Source organism: Spinacia oleracea, chromosome 5 (genome assembly GCF_020520425.1).
Source record: "Spinacia oleracea cultivar Varoflay chromosome 5, BTI_SOV_V1, whole genome shotgun sequence".
Taxonomy (NCBI): Eukaryota; Viridiplantae; Streptophyta; class Magnoliopsida; order Caryophyllales; family Amaranthaceae; genus Spinacia; species Spinacia oleracea.
The window spans coordinates 52,775,739-52,788,923 of record NC_079491.1 but is presented as its reverse complement, the minus strand read 5'-3'; the positions used below and the strand labels follow the sequence as shown (position 1 = coordinate 52,788,923).

General features: G+C 35.9%; 1 protein-coding gene across 1 annotated transcript; it reads left to right on the top strand.

Annotated features, from left to right (window-relative positions):
- The first annotated feature begins 5,212 nt into the window (after positions 1 to 5,212).
- On the top strand, positions 5,213 to 6,752 carry LOC110775017 (uncharacterized). Its single transcript, XM_056830350.1, has 2 exons — positions 5,213 to 5,580; positions 5,873 to 6,752. The coding sequence occupies exons 1-2, from the start codon at positions 5,341 to 5,343 to the stop codon at positions 5,981 to 5,983; spliced, it is 351 nt and encodes a 116-aa protein (XP_056686328.1). The 5' UTR covers positions 5,213 to 5,340; the 3' UTR covers positions 5,984 to 6,752.
- The last annotated feature ends 6,433 nt before the right edge of the window (positions 6,753 to 13,185 follow it).

Sequence of the window (13,185 nt, the reverse complement as noted above, 5' to 3'; positions counted from 1 at the left end):
TTGGCACCCGACAATGTCGAGCAAAGGGAGAATGCAGGCCCGGAAGATCCTCTGGAGTAGTCCCCCCCCCCCCCCCCCCCCCCGATAAAATTTTAATATAAGTGTTTGTAGGTACTGTTAAGAATACTTTGGTTTGGTTTTGGACGACCCGTAGGTGGTCAGAAAACATTGTGGCCGTGTTTCGCCTTGAGGGCGGCAGTCTGGTTTTGGCTTGTTTTTAGGGAACAGATCTGTTGAAATATTTTATGGATTTCAGGTATTAATTGTGTGTGGCATATGTGGGCCGGGTTTTGGTGTGTTTGCTTGTTTGTTGTTGGTTTGCTGTCTTTTTTGCAGGTTTCTCGACACTTGACCTTGTTCTGATGACTTCAGCACGACGGATGTTGTGCTGTCAAATAGATGTGTAAACTTGCAAAATGTAAGGTGTAGGAAATATGATCCTGTATTTCTGTAGAGATATAAACTGTAAGATGTACAATGTAACTTATAGTTTGTAATATGTAATGTGTAAGTCGTTTCCCAGGCATTTTGTATTGGCCAACGTTTCCCAGGCATTTTATATTGGCCAACGTTTCCCAGGCATTTTGTATTGGCCAACGTTTCCCAGGCATTTTGCATTGGTCAACGTTTCCCAAGCATTTTGTATGGCCCAATTTGTAAGATGTAAATTGTAAATGTAAGTGTAACTTTGTAATTGCAATTGCAATTGTAAATTATTTCTCATGGTTCAACAGGATTTCTGTAATGTATGTATACGCCTTGAAGTTGTTCCAGGATGGATCGTCAAGATTGTTTGTTCTGCAAGACGAGCTAGAGTCGTCAAAGTTGACCATTGGGTGTGCCAACGGCCCTCCGATGCTTAAGTCAATAATTGTAAGAAAATGGACAAATAAGATAAGAGAGGATCGAGTTGTTGAGTTACTTAGCTGGTTTAGGAATCGTCTAACGTTGGTGTTATCCTCTGCGTAGTGATTGCGACGGGTTTGTGTTGTCCCACGTCTCGGAGTCGTCGGTTTAATTCCAGCAACAGTGACCTGTTCATTTCTGCAAGTGGGGTGTTTGCAAAAAAGAAAACAATACTTGTACACAATGAGTTAGTGACTAGAAATGATACAACTTTAAGTGTGTCGCATTCCAACTTCTCGGTATTGGTTTTCCATCTCTTTCTGCCAGTTCGTATGCACCATGACCTGTTCGTCTTTCGACACAATAAGGGATTTCCTATATTGGAGCCAACTTTCCATGTTGCGGATCTTTGGTGTTGGGGAAGACTTTCCTTAACACCTAGTCGCCTTGCTGGAAGAGTTAACTCGTACATTCTTGTTGTAACTTCTTGCAATATTTCGTTGGTATGACGCCATTCAATCCTTGGCAGCGTGTTGTTGGAATCTCGACTTCAGGTGGGATCGCCGCTTCACATCCGAACAGTAATGAAAATGGAGTGTGGTTGGTTGCTGTTTTGGGTGTCGTCCTGTCGGACCATAATATCATGTGTTGGTTGGTGTATGAGCCAATGGATATATGGGTCTCTCCATGATGTGGGAGTTGGTGATTGACTTGTGGAAGGTTGTTCATTGATTGAGAAGGTCTCTTTTGTGATGGTTGGATGCATGAGGTGTACAATAGAAAAAATGGGTTAGTTTGGTCGGTTGATGTTAGGTTTGCTAGTGCGTCGGCTTGGGTGTTTTGGTCTCTTGGGATTTGCTGGAGGTTACACAAATTAATTTTTTTTGACAAGTGCCTTGGCTGCCTCGAGGTGGGCTTGCATCTTGGAATCTTTTGCTGCATAAGAACCGTTAATTTGACTAATAATCAATAATCAATCACAGCATACCTCAAGTCGTCGAATGTAAATGTAGCGAGCTAGCATCAATCCTAAGATTAGGGCCTCGTACTCTGCTTTGTTGTTGGTAACTTTAAACTCGCAGCAGATATATTGTACTATCATGTCCCCTTGTGGCGAATTTAACACAAGTCCTAGCCATGTCCCCCGCATGTTGGAAGATCCATCCTTGAACAAAGTCCATGTTGGTGGGGTAGTGGCATCTGACAACATGTTAACTTCGTGGTCGACTTCATGTTGCATACTTGTGCTGAAGTCAGCCATAAAATCTGTAAGACCCTGTGAGTTGATCGTTGTACGAGGTTCGTACCTGATGTCGTAACATCCTAGTTGTATGCCCCATTTGGACATCCTGCCAGATAATCCGGGCTTCCTCATGATGATGTAGTAGACTGGTAGTTCCTTACTTTTGTTGATCTTGACAAGTTTTTGATGTAATCCAATCTGGTGTTGTCATCGTTAACAGTGTCGTCAATCATCATCGACAATTTCGTCGGATGTCATCGACAGTGTAAGCAGACATCATCAACATTATACCTGCAATCAAAGTCTTGTGTGCGATATTGTCACAAAAAATAAATTATATAATTGCATTGTTAGTTGCAGCATATAAATAAGATTATGATCAATATTTAAGATCATGAGTATGAGTAAAGTATACTATATCGTCCCCATGTGGCAACTTCAAGAAAGTATTTAAGTTGGACTTAGACACAAATAAGATGTCGTATGCCAATGTCTGATGTCGAGTATTTGCAATTCTATGATGAATTTTCCGTATGTCCTTGACATTCTGGTTTTGGCGTTCTGATGGTTGTTGACGTCTTCGTGTCCTTGTTAGTGAACCACACTGTCTTGATCGTCTTTAAAAACATTCTTTTGCAGAGACGTTACTAGTTGATGTTGAGCCAGCACTGCCTCGACATGGAGTTGGCATCAGGAGATGACTTATGGGTGTCACAATATTAACCCTTCTGACGACATTAATGGTTTGGGATCTGTGACGACAAACAATGACAACATGGTCTTTTGCGTATCTCGTTTGCTTAGTCATTTGAAAAGGTGAACCGGTTAACAACAACACTAAGGTGAGTTGTTAAAATAACATGACTAAGAGTGGAGGCTAACTCTATTATCCGTCGAGGAGCATCATTGTTTGTTAAGAATTTTCAAGCGTCAAGTGGTGTTTTCCATGTTCTCCCTCATTTCCGGCATGTCGCTCTCTTGGTGAATGACAATGTCATGACTGTCACCTGTCACAAATTTAATGGAACGAAGCAAAACAGTTATTTAAATTTGATAGTAGGGGAATCCATTACCCATTTTCTATCTCGTCAAGGATTGAGGTCTTCATGAAGACGATCTAGTCAGTCAGCATAGATATGACACCACTTCACGAACTCGTCATGTCTGGGTTATTTGACATCACTCCACACTCTGATGTCGAACCATACTTTGATGACGACACAATATCGACACATCTCTATCGACGCGCGCTCCAACATTGACTTGTACTTTGATGACGACACTGTCTCGTCACATCTTTTGTTATCATACACATGCTGCCCCTAGACCCGTACTTTGATGACGACACGGTCTCGGCACATCTTTTGATGACGAAACTGTCTCGACACTTCTTTTGATGACGACACGGTCTCGACACATCTCCTGATGACGAGGTGGGTTTGCCAAGGTTTCGTACTCATGGATCTGCTCGAGGACATGACCATTTGGGGCACCAAATGGTTCGAACAAAGGGGTTTAGTGGGCGACACGCCAATCGAGATCGATACGACGGTTAAGGCCGATGGTGTCTCGACGATACTGGTGCCTGGAATTGGTGGCGATGGAGGTTGCGGGTCTGATATGAGTTTGTAGAACTTCATCCTCCCTCTAGAGAAGGTTGATGTGCGTCTCCATGGTCTTGAGACGGCGAGTAACATCATTGGATGAGATTGGGAATGCGGACATGGTGGAGAAGTGTGTTATTTTTAGTGAACGGATAAGATTATCAGGCTATTCTTGATTGTCAGCCCACGGTGGGCGCCAAATTGTTTTGGACAAATTCTTCCTAGGGTCGAATTCGTCAGAGGGAGGGGATGCTAACAATCCGAATGAGCAAGATAATATAAAGATAATGGGAACAAAGATGGAAAGCTCTTACGGAAAGGGGAGAGGTGTAGTATATTATTAAGCAATAAGGTAGTGTATGATCATGTTTATAATACGATAATAGGTTTGAGAGAGCAAGAGTAGAATATTATTATGAAGTGTCAATGGAATACATGAAATGAGCCTACAATTCGTATTTATATATGAATCTTTGAGTGTAAAATAAAACAAGCATTTAATCATGGATTTATTGGGTGTAACTCCCCTATCATTTAGTACTTGTAACCGTCCCTTGATTTCAGCCTATCATTCAATGCTTGTAACCATCCCTTGATTTCAGCTTTGCCTTTATTATTGCTTTGATGGCTGCCATATGATCATTTGAATGGGTCCACCTTTCCACGTCACGAGAACGGTATTTTTCCGCCCCAACAAACACCATCAAATAAAAAAAACCATTGAAGGTGTTTAATGTAATGAATATTATTAAAGGTCTTGCATGCATAAAGTGTACAATAAATTTATTATATTTTTCCATTCTATAATGTTTCTCATATTTACTGTTTATATGGTCAAAGTTTAAAAACATTGACCTTAAATGGTAAATAAAATAATAGAAACAATATTAACTTATGGGATCTTATTGGATTACTTTCAATGTAAATTTTTTAAATATCAATTTTTTATAATTTTTAACTAATGTGAAACTAAAAATATTAATTGTCAAAATAGTGAATTGGAGACCGCGTATATAGGAAAAGTGAGGAACATTATGGAACATTATGGAATAGAGGAACATCAGAATAACTTTTACCTAGTTTTTTATAACTTGTAACATGTTTTGATTAACTTTTATATTATGAAAAAAAATTGATGAATAAATATTTTAAAGGGTTGAATGATTTCCTTTACACACTATTAATGAACTTTAAGGGATAAATTTCATTATAATGAACAAATTTATCTTAAAAAATAGATAACTTTTAAACATTTTGAGTTAATTTTTACTTCGATGTACAATATTTACTATACACCGCCTTTAAATAAGAACGAGATATATTATTAACTCATAAGGTTTTGAATTTGCCGATTTCTCGTTAAAAAAAGGAACAAAAAACTCACAATGTTCCATTTATTCTGAAACAGGTGAATATATAAAAAAAAAAAAAAAAAAAATCCAATTTTGGGTATTTAACTTTCACAATTTTCATTATTTGGGAACTCTTCTATTATTCTTAATCATTTGGGATAGACGAAGGTCGGATAAATAAGATTCCGTTGAGCTTAGAATTTTATTAAATAAATATTTAATTAAAAAATATAAAAGGAAATTTGAAATTTATGGGTTTAAATTTTTTACGCAAACGTTTTTTTTTTATATACAAATGGGTCACAAGATCATTACAAATCTCTATTACATAAGTGAAGAGGGGAGGGGCATTTCGGTAATCCCACCTTTTCTGTCTCCAATCAAAAAGACTAATACACCATTTACACTTTTACAGTTGCAACACAAAACTTTCGCGTACTTCCTCCGCCGTTCACTCTCACATACTTTCTCACTTCTCCCTTCACTCAAAGATCTCAAGTCTTCAGTTCTCTCTCATCTTCGATCTCATCCTCAGGTAATTCCTTTATACTCTCTCCTCTCTTTGCTCAATTATCCCTCTTATATCTCAAATGCATTTTTTTTTTTGCATTTTTTTGCATTTTTTCTTCTCCATTTTCTGTTTCTTCGTGAAAATACCAATTACACCAACATCAAATCATTAAATTAGGATTTATTATTTTAAAATTTAAATGATTTTCAATTGGTTTTGATTTAAAATTTTAAAACAGTTTTTGGAAGTGAAGATCATATTTGATTAATTTTGAGAAATTGCGATTATTTTATTTGTAATTTCTGGGTTAATTAAGGTTGAAGTATGGTATGACGACGCAAGTTCGGAGCAAGAAATGGACGATTCTGACGTTGAGTTTGTTGAGGTTGATCTGAATAATCGCTACGGTAGGATAGGTCTTTCTTAATCGAATTTCATAATTTTTGTTTATTTTTGTAATTACGGCATTTTGGGAAATTACAACAAGGTGATGAGTTTGGATTTTGTATTTAGTTATCTTGGGGGTCTCTCCCTTTTGTACTTTGACTTGTACCGGGACTTGTAACTCGTTGGAAATATTTCTAGAAGAGCTTCATTCTATTTTAGATTTGGACAAGGCTTATTTTAGGGGAATTTCAACCCGTGGAAGCTATTGTATTATTTTAGGGGAATTCCAACCTGTTTTTCGTAGGCTTTTAGAACTTATATTATTTCAGGGGAGTTTTTAACCCATTGGAAGCTCTTGGAATTTGAAGATTTAAATTAGGAGTATTTCAAGGGGATTTCAACCAGTACCGAATGAGGGATTTGTATTTTTGGGGGGATTTTCAACCCAGTATAGGAAAGTTTTTTAATTTTGGACTATTTCAAGGTAATTTCAACCCATTGGAAATGTTTTGGAATTTTACTATTTCTGGGGACCGGAGGGAATATTCCGAGAGGAATATATTCTTATTTTGCAAGTCAGACCGGACATCGTGTTGTGCTGGACCGGATACCTCCTCATCATCAGCTCATTGGAAACCCACAACAACTACTATTACTATTATGTTATGAAATATTATGTGGATGCCCATTATACCCCTAGTATCTTTCCGGAATATTCTAGATCTAGGGTTTATTCTTCTCCAAGAAAAGCCTATTCTATTGTATGTATATATACTCTATTGTTCAAGAATAAAATGCACAGTTGTTTCTCCCTATTTCTCCCCTATTCCTCTTTATTTCACAATACGTTATCAGCACCAAACCCTAACCGACTGAGGGAACGGGAAACAAAGGAAGTTATCTATCAATGAGGTACGGGTTATTAAAATTTTCCTAGTATTGAAAAATTATAAATATCATATTCATGATTAATTGACAGTTGTTTTATTTATTTATTTGCCCGTTTTGATTAATTATAAACAAAGAAATTGCGGCACCTTGAATATGTTCGTTTAAGTCCATATATTTCTTATTAATTATCCACCGCAAGTATTAGTATTTAATGATTTGTTTGATGTGTAAAGTAATTGATTTATATTAATATGTAGTGATTTATAGTAAAGTGATTAACTTGACTAATTTTCTGAGATATGATTTTTGTCTAAAGTCTCAAACCCTCATAATCAATTCGTAAGCGGATTACAATTGGTGTCCACTAGATTGCATGTATAATGAATGATTTATATTGAATTTGTTATCCGTATAACACTCCACTGAATTACATGCATGATTAATAAGTGATGTCTATCTGCTATATGGATCCGCATATGAATCAAATGTCTGGAATAAACAAACAAAATTATCTCCATACAGTCCATATACTCGTATCAGTTTAAATCCGTCAAGAGTTTTTTTTGTTTGTTCTATGATATTAATAATTTGTGAAGTACGTATCTGAGAGTTTTTTTTTGGTTTGTTTCTACGTACGACAATACTATAATGTATGTAAATTGATATTAAGAATATTTCATGATGTTCCTAATACATGCATGACGTCATAATTTTGTTGATCACATATTGTTTATTGTTGACCTCAAATTATGCTAGTATTTGTTTGAAGATGCATTTGATGAATTATAGTTGTAAGGACAATAACTAATTGATTATTATATGACATAGTAATTATGATTTCTTACAAAATATGCAAGACAATTAGTGTAATACTAGTAACTTGCAAGATAATGCTCTATAATTGCTTGCTCCGTTACGTTATTTTATTTTATTTTGGGCTAGAAGTTCCAAATTTTGTTCATATACATGTATTTTAATTAACTTATACCATGGTCATGTTATTAGTATACTTATGTGTTGATACAATTATGAAACATACCATCATGATTTTAGTATCGATATTTTGATTGAATTCAATTATACTCGTTTTATATACCTACATGAAGTTGGGTGATTGGATTGCTATGTAAATTGAACATGAAATTCTTGTACACATGGACCTGAAACCCTTAAGAATAATGGGAAGACATGTACGTGACCTAAAATGTCTAATATTTTGTATAGTATGTTGACTAGATTATCCACCATTCACATAACTAATGTGATCTTATAAGCGCAATGTCATGGAATAGAATATACAAAAATATTTTGAATAGCTTATATATTGTATTTTGGGTGGATATTCTTGATACCAAATTCTAGCTGATAATTGGTGATTCATAGCTAACTAGACTTACTAGCTCATTCCCAGAAGTGAATGAGACATTGCATACTTGAAAGAATAATAATTATGTTTGCATGATGTTATTTTTATATAACTCGTAGAAAAGTTCATAAGAATTGCAAACATGATCGCGTATATAATATCTATTTGAGAAAGAAATAGTTTTATTAGTTTAAGAAATTGAGCGTGACATTGTGAGCAGCTCAGTTGTAAAATATATTCAATATGCCCATACTTTTAAGAATTTTCAATATAAATATTAATATAATTGGGCAAGAGAAATAGGTAAGAGTTTTATAAGAATAGTTTTACTTTGGTTGATACATGACATTGCCAATAGAATTTATGGCTAAAACGGTGCAAGAGTTCTAAAGGTTGTTAGATTAATTCCATACCCCCATATGCAAGGATTAGGGGGAGATAATATTTATTCCACTATTTTATGTATTCCTTGCACATGAATAATAAAATGCATTGATGGTCAGTTTGGTACATACATTAACTTAAATATCAATGTTTTATTTAATAGAGCTGGTCACATGATAATTATATATTTCGAATGATACATTCCTTGAGATGGATATGAATAAATGTCATTGACTATATATCAGATATAAATGCTCCAATTATATTTGATGTCCCAAAAGTAAAACATCAGTTGCTAGTGAACTTAGAGAACGCCTGAAGCGTGGTAGATCAATAGGTTCCAAATATAAGAATCTTCGAAAAAGGGAAAGAAGCAACTATTGATAATGGGAAATTCGAGCAAGTAATACATTCTGATAGATCTCAAGAAGAGATTATGTTTAGTAAAATTGATATGTACCATGATTATATACAATACTCCAGAAGAGTATAAAATGTCTAACAAGGTTAGCATATATCGAGATTATAATCAATGCTCTGACAGAGTATGAGTTATTATTGGATCAAACATTAGTTGATTGTCTTGCCAATAGTAGAAAGAAACACATGTTGGTGTTCTTATACCACATCATATTCATGGTCATGCATAAAGTATGTCTAATAAAGTTATCATAGTGTTGGAAAACTGACCAAAAGTTAAATTCAGAAAAGTGATTGGATGTGATAATTAAATTAGGCCATCCGGGTTTAATAATTACCCATTATGGAAACCTGAAGTTTCATTTGATATGAAAGAAATAATGTGCTGAAGTTCTCTCATGTTCGATGTATGAAATGAATTAAATGGCATGACATAACATTGAGATTAAGCTATATTTGGATTGTGATTTTAATAGTTTGTTTAGAAGAAAATTTCAAGAGATTATATATTAGTTTGTAATAAGTGACCAGAAGTTCACCACAATATCTTATATGTTATTCACTACTAGATGACCGGAAGATCATCAAAATAACTTTGAAAAGAAAAGTTTTGGTTACTTCTCACTATTAAAGTTTTTGGAGATCCAGAAGATCACCATCTAGTGGAATTACATGAAAGTTATTTATGTTTATATAAAAATGTCTTGATGAGGTATTATCAGTCAGCACAAGAATAAAGAAACGATCCACAACTGCACAATATACTCCTCCCCATGGATAATACTCTCCAGTAGAGATAAATTTTGTTGAAAATGATCCTCCCAAAGAAATGAAATTTGTTTCACAATGATAAGTCGATTTCCGGTCGTTGAAACGGATACCACCCTAACAAACAATATTTATAAACCACCTAATCTACCAACTATATTGACTATAGTGGTAAGCTAGAGATCGTCCCAAGAGAACGGAGATTAACGAGTTTAAACTATCAAGCTAGCCTAGAAGTAAGTTTGAATTGAATTGTAAAGAACTAGGAGATCAAGACTAATACGATAAGCAAACAATAAGGAAAGGATAGGGAAATCGGGGATTGGTTTGGGTCCATTAGGAAATGTAGGAGTTCAATCAATCAATGTTGCAAGGGAATGAAAATTAGGGGGAAAACCAACAAATATTGCATTCGGCACCTTTCGAATAGAGTGCATTGAGTTGCCAAATCCGAAGGAGAGCTCTCTCATTACCTCTAGACTAGGAATCTACCAAATAGAACTAGTTCATCGCATATGCTTATGCTAATCCTCAATCTCTTGACAAACTAGCATACAACAATTCCAAATAACTAACTAGAGTTAACATTTACAACTACCAATCTAATTAGACATGGAGATCCTAATCACCAAATCTATTTTCAATCACAACATCATCATGAATTCAACTCTACATCCCTAATTTATCCTCAAACTTCACCCCATACCCTAGCATAGACTACTCACTACACTTTGAGGGGGTAATTAGGCTAGAAATTGAAATTAAGCTATTGGTCATCATGATTGACTTGAAAAACGAAATTGCAAATCAAACAACAATTAAACTAGAATTTCCAATGATTCAATTGAAATCAAAATTGAAAGCAAATGCAATATTCAACAATCAAAACAATTAAGAAAAGTAAGGCAAGAATTGAAGAGAATAAGGAGAAGAGAAGTTACTAAATGCTTGAAGAATCTTGAACTTGAAAGCAAAACTTGAATTAATCTTGAATTTCTCTCACTAGATTTTAAAACTAACTTTCTGAAAATGTAATTCTAAACTATCCAAAAACTAAAACTTGTGAAAATAATAAAATCGAAAACTATTTATATGTTTCCAAAAGTAGAAGTTTAAATTCGTAAAAAGGGCCATCCCGCGTCGACGTGTGAGCGCACATACCCTTGTGCGAGCGCATCAAGAAGTTCGTGTGGGCGCACATAAATTTTGTGGGTCCACACAGAGCGACGATTCAGAAGCTACGTATTGTTCGAGCGCACATAGTTCTTGTGCGGGCGCACAAGCTTTCTTTTCAACCATTCCTTTGCCGGCCCTTGTGTGGTCGCACATTTCTTTTGTGTGGGCGCATGAACATCTTGTGCGGGCGCGCCGTTGATTCTCGTGCGGGCGCACACTTTTGTTAGTTACTCCCAAAATCTGGCATCAGGTCTGTGCGAGCGCACATATTTTCTGTGTGGGCGCACAGACTGGAATCTTCCACTATGACTCTTTTCCTTCACTATGCGAGCGTACGGAATTCCTGTGCGGTCACACAGGCCTGATTCTTGCACAATCTACCCTTGAACTCCACGTTTTCTGAATATATACCTATAAAAGCACAAGGTGGAATAAAGCATATAAATGGCACTAAAACTACACAAAAATCACACAAATCATAATAAAAACGATAAGAAATCCTAAGCTAAGAGCGAGATAAATGCCGCTCATCAAACTCCCCCAAGCTAAGCGTTTTCTAGTCTCTAGCAAACTAAGCATAAAATAGGGAAGAACGAGCTCATTATTGAGAATCTAGAAACTAAGAAAACAAGAACTACAAGAATATACAAGCTAACTCACTTTCGTAGAAATCACGGTTGCATTTAAGCACATGCAACAAGCTCTTTAAACCCCACAATCGCTCATGAGGGCGAGTGGGATCTCGCAAGGGTTTCCAAAGAGTTCAACCCATAACTCTTCTAAAAATTGGACAAGGAAAGACCTAAAAAGGAAAATAAACCAAGAAAAAGCAAAGAAAAGAGGAGAAAGGAAAGGAAAAGAAAAGAAAGCAAAATAAAACTACAAAAATCCAAGAACCGGACTTTTATTATGGAACGAGCACAAAAGGATACAAATATTCCTAAATCGATAAACGAATGCACGCTAATTAATGTCCTAAATCGAGTGAAAGATTCAAGTGTGAAGCATAGATAACTAAGGAATTGCACTCATCTATCCCCCTTCAACCGATCTTACCGCGTTAACTCTCTAGATCCTATTCACCCTCAAAGATAGCTTCTCGTGACGCCGCAAAGGCGCCGGAAAAGACAAGAATTTCAAGAGAGTAAAGAAAGCTACTCGACATCTCGGCATGACAATCCCGCTCCATAAACTTGACAAATTCCTCCCTCCATCGACAATGACTCAACTCTAAAGGGCCAAGAGGGATTTTATGGTGTAACGTTTAGGCTAGGGGTAAGGGTGTGGATAATTTGGTAATTGGAGCTCAATCCTAAAGTGAAGCACAAAATGAACCTTACTCAAGCAAATAGAACCAAAACAAATTCACACCCCTTATTTGGGGCACCCCCAAGCTTATTCAACAAACAAAACTAAACTATACTTCTTTTTGCACTTTTCTTGATTTGATTTTCTCTTTTTTTTGTGTTTCAAATGAAACTTTTCTCGTTGCCTTGCTTTTCTCTGTTTTTGGCTATTTCTAAACTTTATGCTTTTGCTTTTTCCTCTTATTCAATATATACAAAATACTTCTCCAAAATTTCCATTCTAACCAACAACCATCGTTTCTCACCATTTGCATAAACATTCAAAACCACAAAGCACAATTACACTAGCTTCACTATCACTTCTAAGGGTGAAAATAAAACAAAGGCTAATCGGCTTGTAATGAGCTTATAAGAAATGAAGGGGTAAGGCTCAAATGGCTATCAAGGGGGCAAATGCAAACAAAAATATAAGAGAAAAAAAAATGATGTCCTAATCTATAAAAAGAAAAATAGTCACCGAAAGAAATGCCTCTATCGTTCCCTAAAGTAGTTCGGTCGCGATATCGGGAAGGAAAAAGTCAAATTCAGGATATGGGAAAGTCAATGCCAAGGATCCATGCCACTCAATATTTATTTTTGAGAATTGGGATAGAAAGAACAAGATCCTCACATATGGGTAGCAATTACTCTCCTCTCCGGCTTCAAGTCACTAGAGAGAACGACACCGTCTTACCACAAACCAAAGGTTCAAGACTCATGCTATCCAAAGTTCTAACCGACTACCTTTACACCTAAATCCTAGACTCGAACCAAGACATTCAAAACCGTGCACACCTCTACCAAATAGGAATAAAAGCATTCTAACCTACAAGTTCCAATTTTATTATGCCCGAATCAAGAATAAATCCTAAAAATCTAGAAAAACTTGCC

Coding starts and splice junctions, on each gene's coding strand:
- LOC110775017 (XM_056830350.1), top strand. CDS start 5,341: ATGGGTCACAAGATCATTACAAATCTCTATTACATAAGTGAAGAGGGG. Junction 5,581..5,872: donor ATCTTCGATCTCATCCTCAG/GTAATTCCTTTA, acceptor GGGTTAATTAAG/GTTGAAGTATGGTATGACGA.